This window comes from Protopterus annectens, chromosome 16.part0, assembly GCF_019279795.1.
Source record: "Protopterus annectens isolate FY-2018-M chromosome 16.part0, PAN1.0, whole genome shotgun sequence".
Taxonomy (NCBI): domain Eukaryota; kingdom Metazoa; phylum Chordata; order Ceratodontiformes; family Protopteridae; genus Protopterus; species Protopterus annectens.
Genome location: NC_056750.1, coordinates 878,059,648 through 878,081,708, shown reverse-complemented (window position 1 = coordinate 878,081,708; position 22,061 = coordinate 878,059,648). Strand labels below are relative to the sequence as shown.

The 22,061-nt window shown below is 40.0% G+C and overlaps 1 protein-coding gene across 1 annotated transcript in view; it reads left to right on the top strand.

The window, feature by feature from the left end:
- LOC122790675 (extracellular calcium-sensing receptor-like) overlaps positions 1 to 22,061 on the top strand; it is a 93,241-nt gene that overhangs the window by 66,317 nt on the left and 4,863 nt on the right. The window contains exons 4-5 of the mRNA XM_044058198.1: positions 10,003 to 10,126; positions 19,779 to 20,671. Coding sequence (XP_043914133.1) covers positions 10,003 to 10,126; positions 19,779 to 20,671 — 1,017 coding nt within the window. The remainder of the gene's footprint in view (positions 1 to 10,002; positions 10,127 to 19,778; positions 20,672 to 22,061) is intronic.

Genomic DNA, 22,061 nt, shown 5'->3' with positions numbered 1-22,061 from the left:
AGTAACTATGAACTTGTCAGCTTGTCAGTCACTCCCTATTGCAGTATTACCAGCTTACCCATTTTTTAATGTAATATAGATGGATCAGACATTCTAAACTGGCCCTAGGCGTGAATGTGTGCATGTGTGTGCCTTCCATCGAAGGTTGGGCACCAGGCTGGCAACTCAACACCATAAAACTCCACTGCCAATCATGAGCGGACAGATGATCCGCTGTGGCGACCCCTAACCGGGAAAAGACGAAAGAAGAAGAAGAAGGTAATTAATTCTTCAATGGCAGCAGGCACTGAATATGTAGATCATTAGTTACAGATCTCTTTAATGTGGATTTATTCGTATGACTTTTACTTCTACAGAGATTTGAGTGATATTGGTGGATTGTAATGACAGTTGTTTGCATGGCCTTTTGTGGTTGAAATTTTATGAAATGGGTAGTTTTGTCATTATTGATTTATGCATTTTGTTTCATTGCTTACTGGAGAATGTTCACAACTACAAATTTAAAACATATTCTGACAAATGATGCTGTATTATACAAGGAATATAATGTAATACAGGAAGGTGAATCAAAAAACACATACATGAATGCATGGCCCTAACAATGTGTGCAAAGTGCCTATGGTTTGAAAACAGCCCAAAGGTAAACTTAATCATCCACTGGCCAGATGCATTGTCTTTGAATGTGGGTTTTCATGCAATTTCTATGAATGTGAGTTTGAAGGGCAGAGAATGTTACTGCTCATACTAAGTCTATTTTCATTATGAGACTGTATTGTTTATTTAGAAAATGGCTATCAGTGTTTGTACTATTTTATTTCAATATCTGTAATCATTGTAGAAGTAAATAAAAAACAGTATGCCACTGACAAGTTTGAACAGTGTTTATGTTAACTGGGGAGGAATAGCCAAGTAATGGAACACTGGAATGGCTGCTGCTGGAGTGGTAGGGGGTTGGGTTGCTGCAGGAGGGGCTGCTCTGGGGGGCCCAATCTATTACCCTGCCTAGGGCCCCATTTAACCACGATCCAGCTCTGGTATTTTGAACTATTTACTATAAACTATCGGAAGTTGGAATGAAACAACAAATTGTCAGTTATAAATAATAAAGCACTTTTGTTTTGTGTTTTGCAATAAAGGGATAAAGGTGCTTATTATTTTTTACAACTGACACATCATTGCTTAATTCCAGTTTCTGATAGTTTATTGTTTTCACTGTTATTTACTGTTAATTAATAACTATCATATTGTTGAACATGCCAGTGCAGTTCTGTGGATTGTGGACCTCAACTGAAGTGGCAGCAGCCAACCCAGGTGCATTCTGGGCAGCCATTTATATAATAACAGTAAAAATATTAAATACAACAACATTGATGATGATGATGATAAAATAAGACTTAATGCAGGCAAGAACATGGAATAACTTTGACTCTGCTGTTACTGCGTTTTCAGTAGATGTTAATACAGTTTCTTCCTTGACTTGTCTTCTTTTTTTTCTCTTATTTTTTTCCTTAGTGCAAGTTGGCTGCAGTTTTGTTAGATTTTTATAGTCATGCAAGAAACATTAATTTAATTAAAACCACAATAAAATGTACTATGCGATTTTTATTCTGCCTATAAAAAGTTATTAAAGCTTCTTGACTGACTTTAAACCTTCAATTAGATTGTTTATTATTATTGTTATTTTTCAAGTTGCCCAGTTTTTGTTGCACTGATGTTTTATTTATTTGAACAAATGAAAAAGAATGCAGCAGGTTGAGCTTGAAAGTGGTAAACAACTTTTGCTCACAGTTTTCATTTATACCTCAGAACCTCATAGCTCAAGGGATAAAGCCAAAAACGTAATGGGGTTGTGAAAAAGGTCAAAAGGTCCAGAATCAGGTTCAGATTTTAATATAATATTGTTCTTATATGCTTATTTGCTAGAATAACATGTTTTGCATTAGCATGCATTTTCTGAAGGATATGAAGACTAGATGTCTGAAACTCAAATGTCTATCATTATTTAAGTTTTGCAATCTTCATAAATTTGCCAGAAAACCACAAATCTTATGAGGAATAGACCAAAGATATGGCACAAAATCAGGGACAGTAAAATGTATGCTCTGATCCCTCAACTTCTTGGGGCAAGAATCAGGGAAAAAAAGAGTGTGACTCTCTTGTCATCAAAGCAATGGATGAATGTAAACAGTTCACACCACATTACCTTGACCTGGCCAAGCCTTTTGTCACAATCTCCTTCTCAGGTATAGTAGAAAAGCTGAACACACTGGGAATAAACCCTTACAGCACTAGCTGGGCTGCCAACTGGCTCACAGGATGCAGGAGATCAAAATAGAGGAGGCTACCTCTAGAAAGAGACCACCAGTGTTTGGTGCTGAGACTTTTCTTGTTTGGCATCTACACCTTGGAAGTAAAAGCAAATACCGAAGGGCTTTAGCTATCTAGGTTTGAATGACTACACGCTAAGAGCAGTTATTGAATCCCCAAATGACTTTACCATCACACAGGAAGGTTTCTCCCAAATGATAACTGGTGCCAGAATCATGAATTGAAACTAAACTACAAAAAATACATTATCGTATCCTTCGGGAAGTCTACCACAAGGAACTACCAAATTGATAATACCCTCCTGAGAGTTGATCTAGTTGTTTGGCATTTGGGAACTTGTGTGGACAGTGACCTAACTTTCAACCAACGTATGCCCAGTGGCATAAAAAAGTCTTTCTATATTGCAGAGTTTATGTGCAAATTGATTGCAACAAGATCTAGAGATGTTATTCCCACTTTACGAGGCCCTCATTAGGTCAATCATTTTGTATAATATGCACTTTCGCATGTATCTGAACAGACAGATGCAACAACTGGAATGCCCACAGAGATACCTTACTAAAAGGATACAAGTCCTAATCAATAGATCTTGCATTAACCACCTGAAAGCCTTATCACTATACTCAGTATCCTACAGAGTGCTAAGAGGTGACCTGTATCAGGCATACAAGGCACCCTCTGATCCAATACTGATGGTGGTAGTGCACATCATCAAGTTAAACGGCATCAGAAATACTCAGTCCAGGTATCTAAACAGAATGGAGAGACTGATATAAACAGTATCACAGAGGCTACCATTGCTCCAGAACAGACTATCCATTCAAGTAAACCAAAGCTCATCCCTGTCCATATTCAAATGCAACTTGGATCTAAGGATGGGTAATAGAAAATGCACGCCAGGATTGCCCTACATACCACTAATGGATAGAGGCAGTTCCTAAATGCTGCATTACATGGGTCCCCTCAAATTATCTATGGTATGATCCCAGTTATTCTCACTAGGGATAATATACAATTATCAGCCATGGGATGGGTAAGACCAATCAGGAAATGTTAATTCAAGCACTAAAAGGGAAATTGGCTTAGCTTAAAATGTCCTCCAAGTGAACCTATGTTGTGGTAGTAAATAGTTTTGAAAAAATTGCCCTTTTTAGATCATTAAATGCATCTCTCACCCTCTACTCCCCCCCCCCCCAGCCTTCAACAGCTTCTTGCACCTCTGACTGCGTATCCTGGAAAATGTTGACATATGCATAGATATATGCATAGTCACAAAGACTGGGTTTGATACTAGTGAAAGTACTGTATTAGTGGAGGGCTTCAATGCCTGTCATTTGTGCAGGCCTACCACATTACACGTAGGCACTAAAGGCAGAGGTGCCTCTATATTCCTAAAAAAATCTCATATCCAGACTCATTAAATAAGATAATGACTTTGAACTCCTTCATATCCAACTTACTGTAAACAAAACCCTTTATCACATCATAGCTCACTACAGAACCCCATCTATGTCTCCCTCGGCACATAACTGCTCCCTATCAGTACTGAGTCCCTATGTATTAAGCCGATCACCTTTCTCCTAGGAGATGTCAACTATCCCACCATCAGCTGGGATACTTATACATCCACAAACATATACCCTCAGAGATTTCTAGACTTCATAAAAACAAACTCCCTGGACCAGTTAGTTCATACCTTAACCAGAGGAGATAAAACCCTGGACCTGGTCCTTATGGTGCTGCTCCCCATCAGTTGTAGCATCCTTCCTGATCAAATCAGATCACAGTAATCAGAGACTATGCAAAGGCTACTCTACTAAAACTGAGTGATGACCTGACTAAATTTAAAAGCCCCTTGAGGCAAGAGTGACAACCTGACTAAATTCAAAAGCCCCTTCCACCTCGACAGTCCCACTGCTTATGTGGAATTCTTTCCTGCGAAGTTCTGTGTGCATGTAAATGGCTTCACAGATGTATCTGTCTCCTCAGAAATAAATACATGCAAAATTCAAAAGTAAATTAATTTGGTGGAATCATAATGCAAATCTGCTCATCACAATGTGTAAACGTTTTTTGAATCTGGTCCTGTAGTCACTTTTTGTGTTAGTTCTTTTGCAGTGTGAGGAGATACTGGTATTTGGAGTGTCCAGGGACTCAGTGGATCTATTTCTGACCACAGTCTCAATAGCAACGATGAGCAGGAACACGTAGGGTGTGTGCAATTCAGGGATACATGTACTGCTAGCTTGGAATGACCAGCGACACGGTCAGGTGCAGTATATGCTAAAGACCGTATAATGACATGGTAATGAGCAACATTATTAAACTGAGTGGCTTGTTGTATGCAAATGTGGGAAAACAAGATGGCAGCATGGTGCTCTTCTGAAAGTGACCCTTTGGTAAATAAGGCTGAAGGAAAAGAAAACCTTCATATGCATTTGCATTTGTATCACCTGCTTCTCAGTTACCTAACTAATAGCTAATCAGCACCTAACTAATCACTACCTAAGTAGATCTTGACGCTGATTTATGCAAAATGGACAAACTATCATCCTCATTCCTCACGATATTGATCTAAACATTTGTTTACAACAAATTTGTCTGTTTTCTTAACTCTCCTCATTTGCACCAGTTAGATTTCATGTCATGTTTTACCTGAGAAAGGTGAAATGAGACACATTTGTTATGGATATTCACTCCTTGTTTCAATATCAAGATCAGTAAATATTCATCTTATCTGGATGCAAAACTTTCATAATGGTGCTTCCACTGAAGCTGTGCAGATATTTTAGTCATGTAGCGTAAAGCATTTCAGTTGAAGCCAACGGAACGGCCATTCTCAGCATAGACTCAGTCCCATCTATACATCACCTTAGGGATTCTCCATTTAACATTTATAGTCATAGGTTCATAGATAGGTACTAGGCTATCGGCCCTAGGGCCTATACAAGCCCAGCCAAAAAGGTACTCTGGCTTTTGCCACCCAAGAAAATTATTTTCCTGTGCCACAGAAGTGATCCCCGGGGTGAATTTCCTATTTCCCATCCAATCATCAAGATTTTTCTTAAATGAGGAGTGCGAATGAGGAGCTTTGTTTGATATAGATAGGTAGTTTATTCCAGAGTATGGGAAGTCTCTGGGTCAGGGATCTATCCCTCCAGCATGTTCTGTTTATTGTGGTGACAAGGTTTAGGTCCCGAGAGCATGTAGCTCGGAGGAATTGGGATTTCTTTAAGTGGAACATGACCAACAGCTCTGGGTTTGACATAGCTTTGTATGTTAGGCAGAGATCACCTCTGAGTAGGCGATATGTGAAGGAGTAAAGCTGGAGTTTTTCGAGACGGTCTGCATAGGGCATCTTTTTGAAGCTGGTAATCCTCTTTGTGAGGTATTTCTGCGGCCTTTCCAGTTGTTGTAGATGTCTTGTGAGGTACACACCAGAAGGGGCATTGTACTCTATAATGGATCTAATGAGTGATGAGTAGAGGGGAACAATGACCTCTTTTTTTCTGGATGAGAAACCTTTTGTGATGAGGTGTGCCATGTAGAAGGATTTCCTGACTACTGTGGCGATGTGATTATCAAAGGAGAGACTACTCTCCCCCTGTGTCCCAAGGTCTCTTATCACACTTTTGGTGTTAAGTATACTACCACCTATGTTGTAGTTCATGGGTACAGAGTTTTTACCAAAGGGGATGACAATGCACATTTTGGCATTGAGCTTGAGGCCATGGCTTTGACACCAGGTATCTGTCTCAGTGAGGCCCTTTTGTAGGATGTCCACATCATTAGGAGTTTCGATTATGGCTCCTAGTTTGCAGTCATCTGTGAACTTCATTAGCCAAAGACCTTTCGTGTTAGCCTGTACTTCAGAGAAGTAGATACCAAACAGGAGAGGACCCAGGACTGAACCCTGTGGTACTCCACTTGTCACTGGTCTGAAGTCGGATTTGGAGTCTGCTACATTCACAGTGTGGGTTCTGTCAGTGAGGCAGTTGGCAACCCATCTTGTGACATAGGGATTTATACCTAGTTTAGTGAGTTTATCTATAATTCCAGAGTGGGGAATGGAGTTGAAAGCCTTGGCAAGATCTAGATAGGCTGTGTGAACCACCTTACCCTAATCTACGGCTTTGGTGACTGCTTCAAAGAAGTCTATCAGGTTTAGGAGACATGATCTGCATTTTACAAACCCAAACTGGGTGGGGTCCAGAGTTTGGACATTACCAATGTCTTTGTTTATAAGTTCCATGATGATACATTCCATGGCCTTGCAGACCAGGCTTGTCAGGCTAATGGGGTGGTAGTTCCCGGGGTCCATGGTGGCTCCCCCTTTGTGGAGTGAGATAACCGTCACTGTACATCATTCAGTGGGTGCAAAGCCTGAGGTGAGGCCATGATTGAACATAGTACTCAGGTGGGGTGCCAGTTCATTCTGCAGTTCATATAGAACACAGCCTTGGATGTTGTCTGGTCCCATGGATGCTGTGTTCTTGGCTTTGGAGAGTGTGGTTTTTAACTGTGTAGTCATGATTACAGGAACTTTGCATTCTTTCGGTATAGAGATGGGCCCTTTAGGGGATGAGAGGGGGATAAAATTAGCACTGAACCTATCTGCCAGGATGTTGGCAATATCAGTTCGGTCTGTATATTTAGTGCCATTGTGCTGTAACTCAGAGCAGATCTGAGTGTCGCCATTGAGATTCTTGACATAGCTATAGAATGCTTTGTGGTTGTCTTTAGAATCAGTGGTGATTTTGTTTTCATAACTAGCTTTGGAGGATTTTATGAGGGATCGCAGCTTATTACTGAGGCTGAACAGGGAGCTCCATCACTCATGGGATTTTACTCTCTTTTGCAACAGTTTCTTCCTTCTGTTGTACAGTTTGTTTATGACAGGGGACCACCAGATTGGCTTCCTTTTTTTGGAGGATAGCATCTTTGTTCTGTTTGGGATAGCACGATCCATGCACTCGTGTAAGAGCTTATAAAGTGCAATTGTGTGGGATTCAGTAATCATAACTGTATTGTCCATCTGCATGGGTGTCATGAAGTTCACCACTTCTGTCTTAAGAAGCATGAAGTTTGCTTTGGAGAAATTGTTTACCGTGGTTTCCTTAATGGGGGGGGGGGGCAGGATGTGGATATCTAGGGTGATTAGCTTATGGTCTGATCGGACCAATGAGGTATTGACTTCAGGTGTGGAACACCAGTCACTCATGTTGGTAATGACTAGATCTAGGATATTGTTGCCCCTGGTGGGGGTGTGGATAAGTTGATCCAGGGCATTGGAGTTTATGAATTCTAGAAAGAGTTTAGCAAAGGAGTTAGTACATGAGTAGTTTTCCCAGTTAATGGTGGGGTAGTTGAAATCACCTATTATTAGCGTGTTTGGTTGAACCCTAATAGTTTCCAGTACATCAAGAAAAGAGGAGTGGGAATCCTGGGGCATGGTGGAGGATCTGTAGCAAGCTACAATTTGTATTGCAGTTTTGCCCAGAGTTAGTTGCACTTGGATATCCTCGGATGCAGTATGCTGAGCAACTAGCCTGGAGGTGTGGATATCCTTAATGAATATGGACACATCTCCGCCTTTGGTGTTCTGGTCCAGGTTACATGGCCGAAAAGTGTGGTATGAGTTATAGCCTGGTAGTGCAGGGGTGCTCTCTGGAGCCTTGAACCAGGTCTCAGTCACTGCACAGATATCGATGTTCTCCATTTTAAGGAGTGCCTTGAGTGAGTGCTTTTTAATATTTAGACTTCTAGTATTGAGTAGCATCACTCTCAGTTTTTGCTTGCCTGTTCATGTTACAGTGGTGAATTTGCCATTTGAACCTTGCCTAAAAAAGGCACTATAGTGGCGGCAAGAACCTTAGCCAGTATCTGGAATCCGAGGGGTGACAGGTGCAGGCCATCTCTGGCAAAGCTTCGTGGTCTGTCGACCATGTCATCCCAGGCAGACAGATACTAGATCCCTTTAGAATGACACCATAAACTTAGCCAATTGTTGAAGTCAATCATTTTGTCCTTGTACTGCGGTATCATTCTGGATGATGGCAGAATGTTACTCAGGGTTAGGGTCATATCTACCTGGGCTACAAGATCGGAGAGCTCTTCCATGTCTCTTTTCATGTAGTCCAGGGAGGTACGTCTCAGGTCGTTCACACCAACATGGACAATGACAGAGTCATATTTGTATTTGTTGTGGAGTGACCTGAGTGCATGGGTTATGTGGCAGATCCTGGCACCCGACAGGTAGATGACAGTAACCTTATCCTTGTTTAGCCTGGTGAGTGGGACATGACACCTATGACTAGTGTGTTGGGTACGTTGTTTTGCCTTCTTGGCTGTGGTTGAGTGGCACACTGAGTCTGCAGGCTATGTGTCATTTGGGTTGTGTTGGGGGTGGAGGTTGCTTGCATTTCTGCTTTGGAGGTCTCTGTTGCTTGAGCATATTATTATTGAGAGCCTCTGCAAATGTTTTTGTGTTTCTATGTGTGGATTTTGGTGGTGTAGACTTAGTGAGACTATGTGATGAGTGTGGTGTGGTGCAAGTGTTTATCTTCTCCTCTTGACTGTCAAGTTCAGTCTTGGTTGGAGAGAGCTTTACCTCCATCAAATTCTGTCATGCAATTTCATTTTTTTTAATTATATGAACTAATTCAGTCCCTGTCATTTCTCTTTTATCTTCCCAAAGATTAACAATGTGAACAGTTCAACACAGAAGAAAACAATATCAAACCTCTAAATTACTGTGACCATGACAACGTGATTGGAAAGGCAAATAAATGTAACAAAGTGATAAATCTTGTCCCTGATGTCAAGAAGTACTTCCTTCCTTGATGTATATATCCTCTTCTTTGATGACTAAAGCTGTCTTCTTACCCAGTCTTTATTAACTCAAGCTTTAGCTCCTCTGATTTATCTTTAATGACAGTTTCACATTCTGTTCATATAGCTGGCATGTATTCTGCAATATGTAGAAGCCCAGATATCTTTAATGACAGTTTCACATTCTGTTCATATAGCTGGCATGTATTCTGCAATATATAAAAGCCCAGATATCTTTAATGACAGTTTCACATTCTGTTCATATAGCTGGCATGTATTCTGCAATATGTAAAAGCCCAGATATCTTTAATGACAGTTTCACATTCTGTTCATATAGCTGGCATGTATTCTGCAATATGTAAAAGCCCAGATATCTTTAATGACAGTTTCACATTCTGTTCATATAGCTGGCATGTATTCTGCAATATATAAAAGCCCAGATATCTTTAATGACAGTTTCACATTCTGTTCATATAGCTGGCATGTATTCTGCAATATGTAAAAGCCCAGATATCTTTAATGACAGTTTCACATTCTGTTCATATAGCTGGCATGTATTCTGCAATATGTAAAAGCCCAGATATCTTTAATGACAGTTTCACATTCTGTTCATATAGCTGCCATGTATTCTGCAATATGTAGAAGCCCAGATATCTTTAATGACAGTTTCACATTCTGTTCATATAGCTGGCATGTATTCTGCAATATGTAAAAGCCCAGAAGAATGAGAAGGAAGAAAATACATGCAACAAAGTGATTATTTTGCAGCTTTACCGCAGGACAAAAGGTAGAGAGGGTGTGCGCATTCAGATGCTCTGCTAAGATCTTTATTTTGACCTGCAGGTGCCCCGTTCACTTTGCACTGAACCTTGCCAGACTGGATTTAGGAAAGTCACTCGGAAGGGACAACCAGTTTGCTGTTTTGACTGCATTCCATGCTCCAAAGGAGAAATCAGTAATCAAACAGGTGAGCAACCCAGGTGTACAGCTTAAACCTTTACTACTATTGCAGAAACATACTCTGTATTCGTACACAGTAAGTAGCCTATTTAACATCCATCAATTATGGTCATCAAAGAAAATTTATGCGAAAATATATATAAACTTATCAATTGCTGTACACATTCTCCAAAACAATTATTCCAAGCAGTAATGTTGGTATTTGAATTTTTGTTGGCATTATATCTGAAAAATTCTTAGTGCTGGGCTTGTCACCTGGGGCATATTTATTTATTTATTTATTTATTTTACATTTGTTGACCGGGATAGTCCGACTGGATACATGTCCATTTTCAGTGGAGTCCCGCGGAGAAAAGCTCTACACAATAATGTGATATATACAATACAACAGACAGCCAATTTATAGAATACATAAGTCACACTATTTATACATATTTTTAAATCAGAAAATAACACTGTACAAGCGTAGGACAGAAGACAGAAGAAAGAATTATACAATTCTTACTGTTAAGAGTTAGGTAGGAAAGAGCAGGTCATGAGGTAAAAGGTAAGTGGTGGCAGGAAGATGTGAGGGGAAGAGGGGGTTTGATAGGAAAACAGGGAGGGAAGAAGATATAAAGAGTAAGGGGGGAGGTTACAGGGGCAAGTAGTGAGGTCAGTAAGGTGGTGTGTAAGAGAGATTTTGAAAGTAGGAGTTTGGGATAGGCTTCTTAGAGTCAAGGGATGCTCCAGAGGATGGCTGGAGAGTAGCTATATAAGTTTTGTCCTACACGTTTGTTAGGTTTGTAAATTTGTAGAAGATGTTGATCAGAACTCCTTAAAGATCGAGTGGGAGTTTAATAGGAGACAAGTGAAGAGAGACTAGGACAGGAAAATGGTTTCTTGAGAATGAAGTGAATGGTGAGAAGATGGATATATTTGAGATGGTTTGGTAAGTCAAGCCAGTGTTGCGACTTGAGGGCAAGACAGTCATGGGATTTGTAAGGCAAGCTTGCAGCAAATCTACCCAGTTTGTTGTAGGTAGATTCAAGTTTAGAGAGAAGTGTAGACTGAAGGTTAGTAAAGATTTGTGCGCTATAAAAGATATTAGGGAGGAGATAGGCATTGGCAAGGGTTATTCTAGTTTCAGGAGTAAGAAATTTTTTATTTCTATAAAGAAGACCAAGCTTCTGATTGGTCTTCTTTATACTGTGATGTATGTAAAGATCAAATTTGAGTTGGTCATCAATAATTACTCCAAGGAGCTTGGTATGAGTTTTTGGAGCTATTATAGTGTTATTTATTTATTTATGTATTTATTTATTTATTTATTGACATTTGTTAACCGGGTTTGTCCAACTGGGCTTGTGGCCCATTTTCAGTGGGGACCCGAGGAGAAAAGCTCCAGTAGTACATTTTTAAACAAGTACAATTTTAAACAATATTGATATAATAGCAGTTATAGCAAAAAGATTCACATATGTTAGGTTACATGCATAAAGTTAAAGTTGCATTAAAAAGAAGCTTAGTAACATAATTTTACATTGATATAGTTCAATAGGTCAACAGTAAACAGTTTTTGTTTGTATAAAATTATGCAAATGCATAGTAGACACATTGGAGAGAGAGGTGTAATGAGGTACTAAGTATGGACTTTTTGAGGGTACATAAAGGGAAGGAAGACTAGGTGGGGTCATGGCAAGGGCAGGTCCTGGAATTGAGAAAATAAGCTTTTTAGTTCATTTTTAAAGTGTGAGGTGTTAGAGATTCAACGTAAGTTAAGGGGAAGTTTGTTCTAAGCATGGGCAAGGGAGTGTTTGTAGAGTAGTTTGCCTACTGACCTTTTTGGGTGGTAGATATCAAGTAATCGTTGATTAGAGGTATGGATGGTCCAGGATGGGATGTAGATGGAGACTAAAAAAGATAGAGATGGACAGAAGGAGGGTTTATAAAGAATAGAGTGTAGCATATGAAATTGATAAGATAGCAGAAACTGGGGAAGTTCAAGCCATTGAAGAGAGTTTAAAGAAATGCAGTGGTGCGAGTTGTATGGAGAGTTAGTAATGAAACTGACTATTTTATGGTAAGTCTGCTGGAGTTTGTTTAGAGTGGAAGCCTGGATATTGTTAAGAACTGGGGCGGCGTATAAGAGGAAGGGGAGGAGGAGTGCCTGGCCCAGGGTAAGTCTAGATTCAGGGGTTAGGAATTTTTTGTTCCGATATAGCAGACCTAGTTTCTGGTTATTTTTTTTATACACTGGAGTATGTGTAGGTTGAACTTTAGTTCGTCATCGATAATGACCCCTAAGAGTTTTGTGTTGGTGTCAGGTTGGATAGTTGTATTGTTAGAAGATTTAATAAAAAAGGAGGTTTTGTGATGAGAAAGAGAACAGGGAAGGAAAAGTAGGAGTTTGGTCTTTTTGGGATTTAGGATCAATAGGTTGTGAGAGAGCCATTGTTCAGTGGATAGTAGGGCTTGTTGGGTCAGGGAGTGTAGTTCAAGAATGTTATCTGAGATGGATATAAGTATAGAGTCATTGGCATACTGAATAAGGGAGGATTTTTTGCATGAGGTGTAAAGATCATTGGCGAAGATGTCAAACAAAAGGGGTCCCAAGATGGAGCCCTGGGGAACACCAGTGGAGATGGGAAGGAAAGGTGAGGAGGATGAGAGCCATTTGACAGATTGTTCCCTGCCAGATAGGTCACTATTAAACCAGGCAAGTGCGGAGGGGGATAAGTGGAGATGTGCGAGTTTGGATAGTAGTAAAGGATGAGAGACAGTATCGAAGGCTTTGGAGAGATCTAGGGAAAGACAGGAAATGAGTTTATTGTTGTCTAGGGCCTCAGCAATGATATGAGTGAAGGAGAGGAGGGCTGTGGTGAAGACGAAATCCATGTTGGGTAGGGGTAAGTAAGTGGTGCGTGAGGAGGTGATTGAGAAGCTGCGAGTGAATAAATTTTTTCTAATGTCTTGGAGAGGGGGGACAGAATGGCAATGGGTCAGTAGTTTGAGGGGTCGGTGGAGTTTCCACCTTTATAAAGAGGGATAGTAAAGAAAGATTTCCAAAGGGTGGGGACAGTTGATTCTAGAATAGATCGATTAATTAGAATAGATATAGGCTAGGCAATTGAGTCAGCAACAAGTTTGAGGAATGTAGGAGATAGATTGTCAGTGGAAGGAGAGCACGATTTTAGCTTGAGTAGTAGAGATTTGATGTAAGTAATGGGAACCGGCTCAAATGAAAACAAAGTTGTGTTAGTGGGACTTGGAGGGGTGGGTGTCGAAGTAGAGTTTGGCTTAGAGGTTACCAGATTTTGGATGGAAGAGATAAAGTGTTTATTCAGGAAGGTAGCTGTTTCCAGAGAGGAAGAGTTAGGGTATGGACAGGGATTAGAGGGCTTTCCAGGATAGAGGATGTTGTTGAGAGTTGACCAAAATTTTCGAGGCTTGGATTTGTTGTTAAGCTGAGCAGAGCTATAGTATAACTTTTTGTCATTGGTTGTTATGTTTTTTTGCAAGGTTCCTCAGTTGCCTTTAGTTTTGAAGAAGAGGTGGTTGTTTAGTTTTAGTCCAGGTTTTCCAAGCACTATCTCTTTGTTTCATAAGGGACCTAGTCTCCTTGGAGAGCCAGGGAGCATGATTTGATTTTACTCTGATCTTCCTAGAGGGAGCTAAGGAGTTTAGAGTACTCATGAAGATGCTACTGAAAGTGCTTACAGCATCATTTAGGGGGAGGTGTTTTAGGATGGGCCAATCTATGTTGTGGAGAATGGAGTTAAATTAGGATGAATTGAAAGTTGATAGTTTTTGACAGTCTTTGATAAGGTGGGGTTTAGGAATATGGGAGTAGTGTCTTAAGATGGTGGTAGGGAGATGATCACTGAGGGAGTCAGGTAAGGTGGTGGGATTGTGGTATTGGTAGGGTTAATTGGTAAGGATCCAGTCTATGATGGAGCTGGAGGTGGAATTTTTATGGAAGCGAGTGGGAGATGTTATAAGTTGGTGGAAGCCATGTAGGTGGATACTGAGTTGGGGAGAGTCAGTTGTGAGTTTGGACCAATCAATGTTGACATCACCAAGGATAAGTGTCTCATATATTATGTTGTGGGAGAACCAGGATAGGATGTTTTCAAGAATGGGTAGATTGTTACCAGGAGGAAGGTAGATAGAGGCAATTGCAAGATTTTTGCGGGGATTCAGATGGCAGTTAAGGATGATGATTTCAGCTGGGAGGAAGTTAGGAATTGGGGAAGGGTAAGGTGAGAGGTTAAGGTTGTTTGAGTAGAGGATGGCCATGCTACCCCCTTTTTTTACAGGTCTATCAGATCGGAAGATATAACCTGGTGGGAGTATTTCACTATTTGAGATTTGTGGCTTGAGCCAGGTTTCAGATAAGGAGAGGATGTGAGGGGTATTGAGAGCTATCCATGAGTGCAGCTCAGTAACTTTATTTGCCAGACTCTGAATATTCAGTGAGTAAATAGTTAAGTATTTGGATGGAGATTATTGTTGTGACTGAGGTTGGTGACTGTTAGAGGAGTAAGATGGGGGCAGTGTAGAGGTAGGTTTGGGGAGAGTGAGGGTGGGGCGAGAAGAAGAGGGGCCAGGGTTGGGTTGGATATCTCCAGTACAAAGTAGGGTTTTTGTGAGGAGAAAGTGTGTGGTTGATGCTAGATGGAGTTTGTATAGTTTTGACTGTGTTGCTGAGCGAAGAAATGGTGAAGGAGGATTTAAGAGAGAGATGGGATTTTGGGAGAAAAAAGTAGCAACTTTGTTTTTTTGGGGTTAAATATAAGAAGGTGTGGAGTTAGCCAAGTTTCGGTAAGTTTAAAAGATGTTTGTGTGAGGGTTTGTAGTTCAGTAGGATTGTCAGCTATGGTAGCGTCATCAGCATACTGTATGAGAGATGACTGGGGACAAGATTTGTGGAGGTCATTAGTAAAGATATTAAAAAGGATGGGTCCAAGGATGGAGCCCTGAGGAACACCTGTGTTAATAGGGAGAAAAGGAGAGAGAACAGAGAGCCATTTGATAGATTGGTGCCAGTCTGAGAAGTAGCTGCTAAACCAAGAAATAGTTGTTGGGGAAAGGTTAAGTTGAGAAAGTTCTGAAAGAAGGATAGAATGAGAAACTGTGTCAAAAGCTTTGGACAGATCTAAGAATAGACAAGAAATGAGTTTATTATTGTCTCTGGCTTGGGAGCTAGTATTGGTGAAAGAGATAAGTGCAGTGGAGGTGCTATGGTGAGGATGAAAGCCATGTTGGGTAGGGGTGATCAGATTGTATTGTAGTAGGTGGGCCAAGATTTGTTTGTGTATACAGTGTTCAAGGACTTTGGAGAGGGGAGAAAGTATAGCAATTGGTCGAAAGTTTGAGAGTTCTAAGGAGATGCCACCCTTGTGTATAGGAATAGTATAACATTTTTTCCAAAAGGTTGGAACAGTTGATTCAGTGATAGAACAGTTAATTAGGATGGAAACTGGGTGTGCTATGGATGGTGGTGGTGAGTTATTGGGACAAGGGTTGAGTGTTGATGGGTTACCTGGGTGGAGAATTTGGTTAATAGTACTCCAGAACATTTTAGGGTTACTGGACTGTGATGATTGAGGCTGGTGAGATAAATTCTTTTTCTCTTGATTAATCTGCTTTCTAGTGAGATTTCGGAGTTCCCTGTAGGTTTGGAAATGGCTTGGAGATTTAGTTTTGGACCAGAGTTTCCATGTAGAGTCTCTTTTGTGCATGAGAGTATGAGTTGTGTGTGATAGCCAGGAAGAGATATGGGATTTGACTCTGACAGTACATGAAGGGGCAAGAGAGTTGAGTATGTTAAGAAAAGTGGAGTTAAAGAAGGAAACAGTATCATCTAGGGGTAATGTAAAGCGTGAGGTCCAGTTAATTTGAGGGAGGATGTGATTAAATGTGTCAGGGTTAAAAGTGGATAATTTTCAGATTTCTTTGTATTTGTGAGGTTTGGGGATGTGGGGGAAGATTCTGAGGGTTTGTATAGGGCAGTGATCACTGATGGAGTCAGGTAATGTAGCAGTATGAGAGAAGAGGTTGGGATTGGTAACGATGATCCAGTCAAGGATAGAGCTATAGTTGGTGAATTTGTTAAGAAATGTAGGATAGGAGATGAGCTGGGTGAAACCAGATAAGTTGATGCTAGCAGAAGGTGAGTTACTGGTAAGGGTAAGCCAATTGATAGTAACACTACCCAATATAATGGTTTCATTGGGGATATGGTCAGATAACCAGTTAAGAATCTGTTCAAGTATGGGTATATTGTCACCAGGTGGTATATAGATGGCAGCAACTGTTATGGTCTTGTGGGGATTAGGTTTAAAGTTGGCTATTAAAAGCTCAGCAGGGAAGAAAGAGGGAGGTGGGTTAGGAAGGGGAGTTAGGGTTAGGAAGTTGGAATACAGAATAGCAACACCATCTTCTTTCTTATGGGGTTTGTCTAGATGAAGAATGTTGTATCCAGGGGGGAGGAATTCTTTGTCAGAAATATGAGGTTTAAGCCAAGTCTCTGAGAGAGTGAGTATGTTGGGAGAGTACTGAGTTATCAAAGTGTGAAATTCTGTAATTTTATTCGGGATACTGTAGATATTGATAGAGGAAAGAGATGCTTAGGAAAATACTTGCCAGTATTTGGGGTATATTAATTTATTTGCTTAGATTTTTCTAAAAAATGTTTTTCCAAATAGAAATATATATTCTCTGTATTTTTCTTTAAGTTTCTAGAATACTTTTGCAAACAGATGCCTTATACTCTGCTGTGTTTTTCTGTCTTTTAATTTTTTATAATTGCTTCCACCTCATTAGAGAAACAACTCTAACCTTTCCTTCCCCACCACCACCATCAGGATCCATAGCGCTAAGTGTACATTCCTATATAATGAGTAGATTTCATTAGTCTCACTTCCTCTTTCCACCTGACCTGTAAACTCTCTAGTGCTCAGAGCACATTTCTACCTGATGAGCCATTTCTTAGTGTTTATTTATAGTACTGCCTAAACTCCAAGTTCTCTAAGGTATACTTCTTATTTCTATATGAAAAACAAATTCCTTAATGCTTAGTAGGTTTTCATCTGACCTGCAGATTCTGTGATGCTCACTCCATATTTACTTACCTGTATTTGTTAACCAGAGTAGAGCACAAATCCATCTAAACCGTTTTTAGACTCAGGCCAAGGAGCGTTGGCCAGCTAGGTGACTTAGATTCATACACTGGTATATCCATGGATTTACTACTCACTATAACACAGCTGTTGCAGCCATAGAAGCATCCCTCATAAGGCTGATTTACACTGAAGACAGAATTGTTTTATTTTCTTTCTTTCTTTCTTTCTTTCTTTCTTTCTTTCTTTCTTTCTTTCTTTCTTTCTTTCTTTCCAGTACAAAAATGGATAGAGCCACAAAAGCATTCTTAGGCCCAGATTAGTTACAACCAATACTAAAATAAAAGTATGAGTGATATGCACATTTGCAAGGCAAACTGCATGAGGGTCACCCAATCTAGGGATCTAAACCTGGTCTGTGACACAAACAAAATATGCTGGAGAGACAGAAATGTGTCTCGGGAATTACCCCTTCTCTGGAACAGGTTTGCTATTCACACAAAGCATTATATAGCTACTGTCAATAGGCTGGACCTTTACAGATTAACAAAGGATTAAACAATCAGAAGTTTCAGATGGGGGAAACAGAAGGATCAACTGTTTATTCCAGCTTTTGGCATCTATTGATACAGTACTGCCATTAACTAAATCAAAAGTGATCCCCGGATACATTACAATACCATTATATTGTTTAGAAAAATAAAAAAAACAATAAATACCACCATTATGAATGGAAATCTTACACACTTTGTAAAAATAAGTCTAAATGGTTGACTTAGGCTGTGTGTGGGTAGAGTGACCAAATACAAAGAACCACTTGTAGAGGAATGAAAGTGATAGATATAGAAACCTGGTAATAAAATAGCTGCTGAGAGAAAATATGGACAATAAATGTCAGAGAATCCTTAAAACTGGATCACTTAATGGGATTGTAACTCATTCAAGAAAAGTTTGAGACTGATTTTTCTTTATGTTGATACATTAGCTAAAAAAGGAGATTGATTTCATAAGTATTTCTTGAAGGAAAGTAGGGAAAATTGACGTGTCAATTATATGTATAGTATAATTGTAAGTGCAAAGTTTTTTGGGTCTGCAATGCAAGCACATTGACTCCAGAAAATACTAGTTACGGAGAAATACTTAAGCAGTTGCAATCACTTTTGCTTTTTATGTTGGCAAATAAATACTATGTATATCTGAAAGGATGAATATGTATAGTAGTAAGGAATATACATTACTCTGATTACACCTTATTTTGATGAGCATTTATAAACCACATGTCATTTTACTATGACTGCAGTCTAGAGAAAGTAAGTGAGTAGGCCGTAATGCAATATACATATCTGATTAAAATAACTTTACTTATGATTGTGTTCACCATCCTTTGAGTTTGGATAGCATAGTCTGTAATAAGGGAAACAATAAAATCAGAAGTATATCTATTCCCTAAAAGAGTGGAGCATATCGGCTACTGGGTATATACCCTTATACTGGTTTTAAATGGGAGCAACGTCTGCATTTTGAAGGTGTAAGTACCAAACAAGGTTTTCTGACTACAGCTCTGTTCAATCACCAACGCTACAAATAAAAGAGTGGCTCCTGCACTGATGGGACAGATTTAAGGGCAGCTCATGCACACAAGTGGTCAGGGAGGCATCAGAGATAATGTTTACTCAACAATCAATGGACAAACAGTAGGGCCCCGTTTGCAGTAAGCTGCCCCAAATGCTTGTAAGGCAAAAATTGGAGAACTCCTGCACACAAGATACCACAACATAAGCATACCTGCATGGCATTTCTCTGCTGTGGGAGGAAGTAACGCCAACTGCCACTCTCCAGGGCAGCATTGCTGTAAGCCATGTGGTGGGAATTAACTGAGCAGCCCTCATGAGGAAGTAGAAGAAACGATAACACCAAAGAGCCATGCTAAATAGGACAGATAGGAAGTCAGAGGTGCACATAAGTATATGTTTTATGAATCATCTGTAATATGAAGAAGATGCACTTTATTAACACGTGAGTGAGAGCATGAAGTTATTGGCATCATATCTCTCATCTGTACAGATTTTTGCAGAATGTCTATATTTTAGACTCATATTTTTGGTCCATTTTTCATAAAATTGTGGTTTTCCAGCAAATTAGTTGTAAATCATTAAAGACTGAAGTTAGAAAATAATGACAGGCATTTGAGTTTCAGACTTCATATCCTTCAGAAAATTCATGCTAATGCTAAACCTGTTATTCTATCAACTTTCTAAGTTTGCAAGAGCAATATTTAAAAAGTGTCCCTATTTTTGGGCCTTTGTCCCACTTTTATTTATGGCTTTGTCCAGATTTCTTGCTCTAAGAAGTTGAGAGGTATGACTGACATACAGTGTGATGTGATAACAGTCAAACTGTAGCACAAAACTGGGTAAAATGTGTGCTATATTAATACTTCTTTCAAAATGAAACAGTTATAATGATTGTTAAACTTAACTTTGTTAGCATATTTATTCTTAATACCAAGAGTGGCGAGGTGCACCATGATCAAATTCCTTTTTTTCTATATTTCAGACTCAAGTGATTGCATGAAGTGTCCTCTAGATTCATGGCCAGATGGTAGAAGACAGAAGTGCGTCCCACGTGATAGCGAGTTCCTGGCGTATGAAGATCCTGTTGGTGCAGTTCTAACTGCGGTCAGCCTTTGTCTGTCACTGCTAACAGTCTCAATCTTCTCTATTTTCATTAAATTCCGTGACACTCCCATTGTTAAAGCCAATAACAGGGGACTGAGTTATGTTTTGCTTTTAGCACTCACTCTGTGTTTTCTGTCTTCCCTGATATTCATTGGCATGCCAGAAGTTGTGAAATGCATGCTCCGCCAGGTGGTATTTGGAACTGTCTTCACACTCTCTATCTCCTCCATCCTGGCCAAGACAGTTACTGTGGTTGTCGCATTTAATGCTACACGGCCAAACAGCAAACTGCAAAGGTGGGTGGGAACAAGGATCCCTAACTCTGTTGTCTTTCTCTGCACTGCCATTCAGGTCATTCTGTGTACCACCTGGCTGGCCACATTTCCACCTTCACGAGAAATGAATACAGAATCTGAAGATGGAAGGATGATTTTTCAGTGCAATGAAGGTTCCATAGTCATGTTCTACTGCATGTTGGGGTACATGGGACTGCTAGCAACTATCAGCTTTGTTATTGCATTTTTAGCTAGAAAGCTGCCAGACAGTTTTAATGAAGCAAAGTACATTACATTCAGCATGATTGTGTTTGTTAGTGTGTGGCTGTCATTTATTCCTGCTTACATGAGCACCCGTGGAAGGTATATGGTTGCTGTGGAGGTATTTGCCATCCTGTCCTCCAGTGCTGGGCTGCTTGCCTGTATATTCCTTCCAAAGTGTTACATTATTCTGCTGAAACCAGAAAGAAACACCAGGGAATGGCTGACAGGCAAAGCTAAATAGATATTGATGACTATCATTCGCTTTACACTTCATTAGAAAAACGTTCATGTTTGGAAAACTGGTTCAGTTAATGTTATTTCTGTGAAACTGACATTAAGAGTTCCTGCATTTGAAAGACTGGACAATGTTAGATCAACTGTAAAAAAAAACTTAAATTGTCATTGCAAATATCAGGTATGGGGGGACCAATGCCTTATGCTATACACTATTTCAAGTGGTAATAATTCCTCTGTAGGCAATGATCCTACCAGTTGCAGCAGCCCTTGTCTCTTTCTGTTATATAGTTCACAGATGAAACAGGGCAGATATGTAGAGAGTAAAGGCAGTCATAGTTATATTCCAATCAGCATCTAGTTACAGAGGCCTTATATGCAGAAGTTTCACACTAGCATGAGGGTACATCTGCATTTGGGTGCACTCTGTACACACACACACACACACACACTCACACACATATGCCACGAGTATGCCTGCAAAAGACGGAGACCATTTTCCAAAATAGACTCAAAAGGAATGCTTCCCCAGCTGACAAAACACAGATTAACCAGACCTGTGTTACTGTAGTCTGTCAGTCAAATTTAAATCAAGTTATCCCATTCACTGTACAAGCAAACTTAGCATGATCATCCATGTCTTGGTATTATTTACTTTCTTCTTTTTAAAAAAAAACATAACGGCATGCTAGTTCACTGATGACTCTAAACTTTCTCTTACACACACACACACACACACACACACACACACACACACACACACACACACACACACACACACACACACACACACACACACACACACACACACACACACACACACACACACGCACACACACACACACACACACACACACACACACACACACACACACACACACACACACACACACACACACTTCCTTGACCTGAGTTAGTTCAGCAGTAGTCTCCGTTACACACACACAGTTCCTTGACCTGAATTAGTTCAGCAGTAGTCTCCCTTACACACACACACACACACACACACACACACACACACACACACACACACACACACACACACACACACACACACACACTTCCTTGACCTGAGTTAGTTCAGCAGTAGTCTCCGTTACACACACACAGTTCCTTGACCTGAATTAGTTCAGCAGTAGTCTCCCTTACACACACACACACACACACACATATGTATATGAAAAGTCTGTGTACCACTGAGGTTAAAGGCATGAGCAGTGCTGAATGTGTATGGCAGAAAATCAGTAGTATCTGCACTGCAGAACCTATTCTATATCTACCACAAGTTCATAGTATATACATGATATGCACGTCATTTATTTATACAAGTACCATGGAACCCACTACATGCATGCTAGAGAATACACCATCTGTGTAGTGCAGATCCC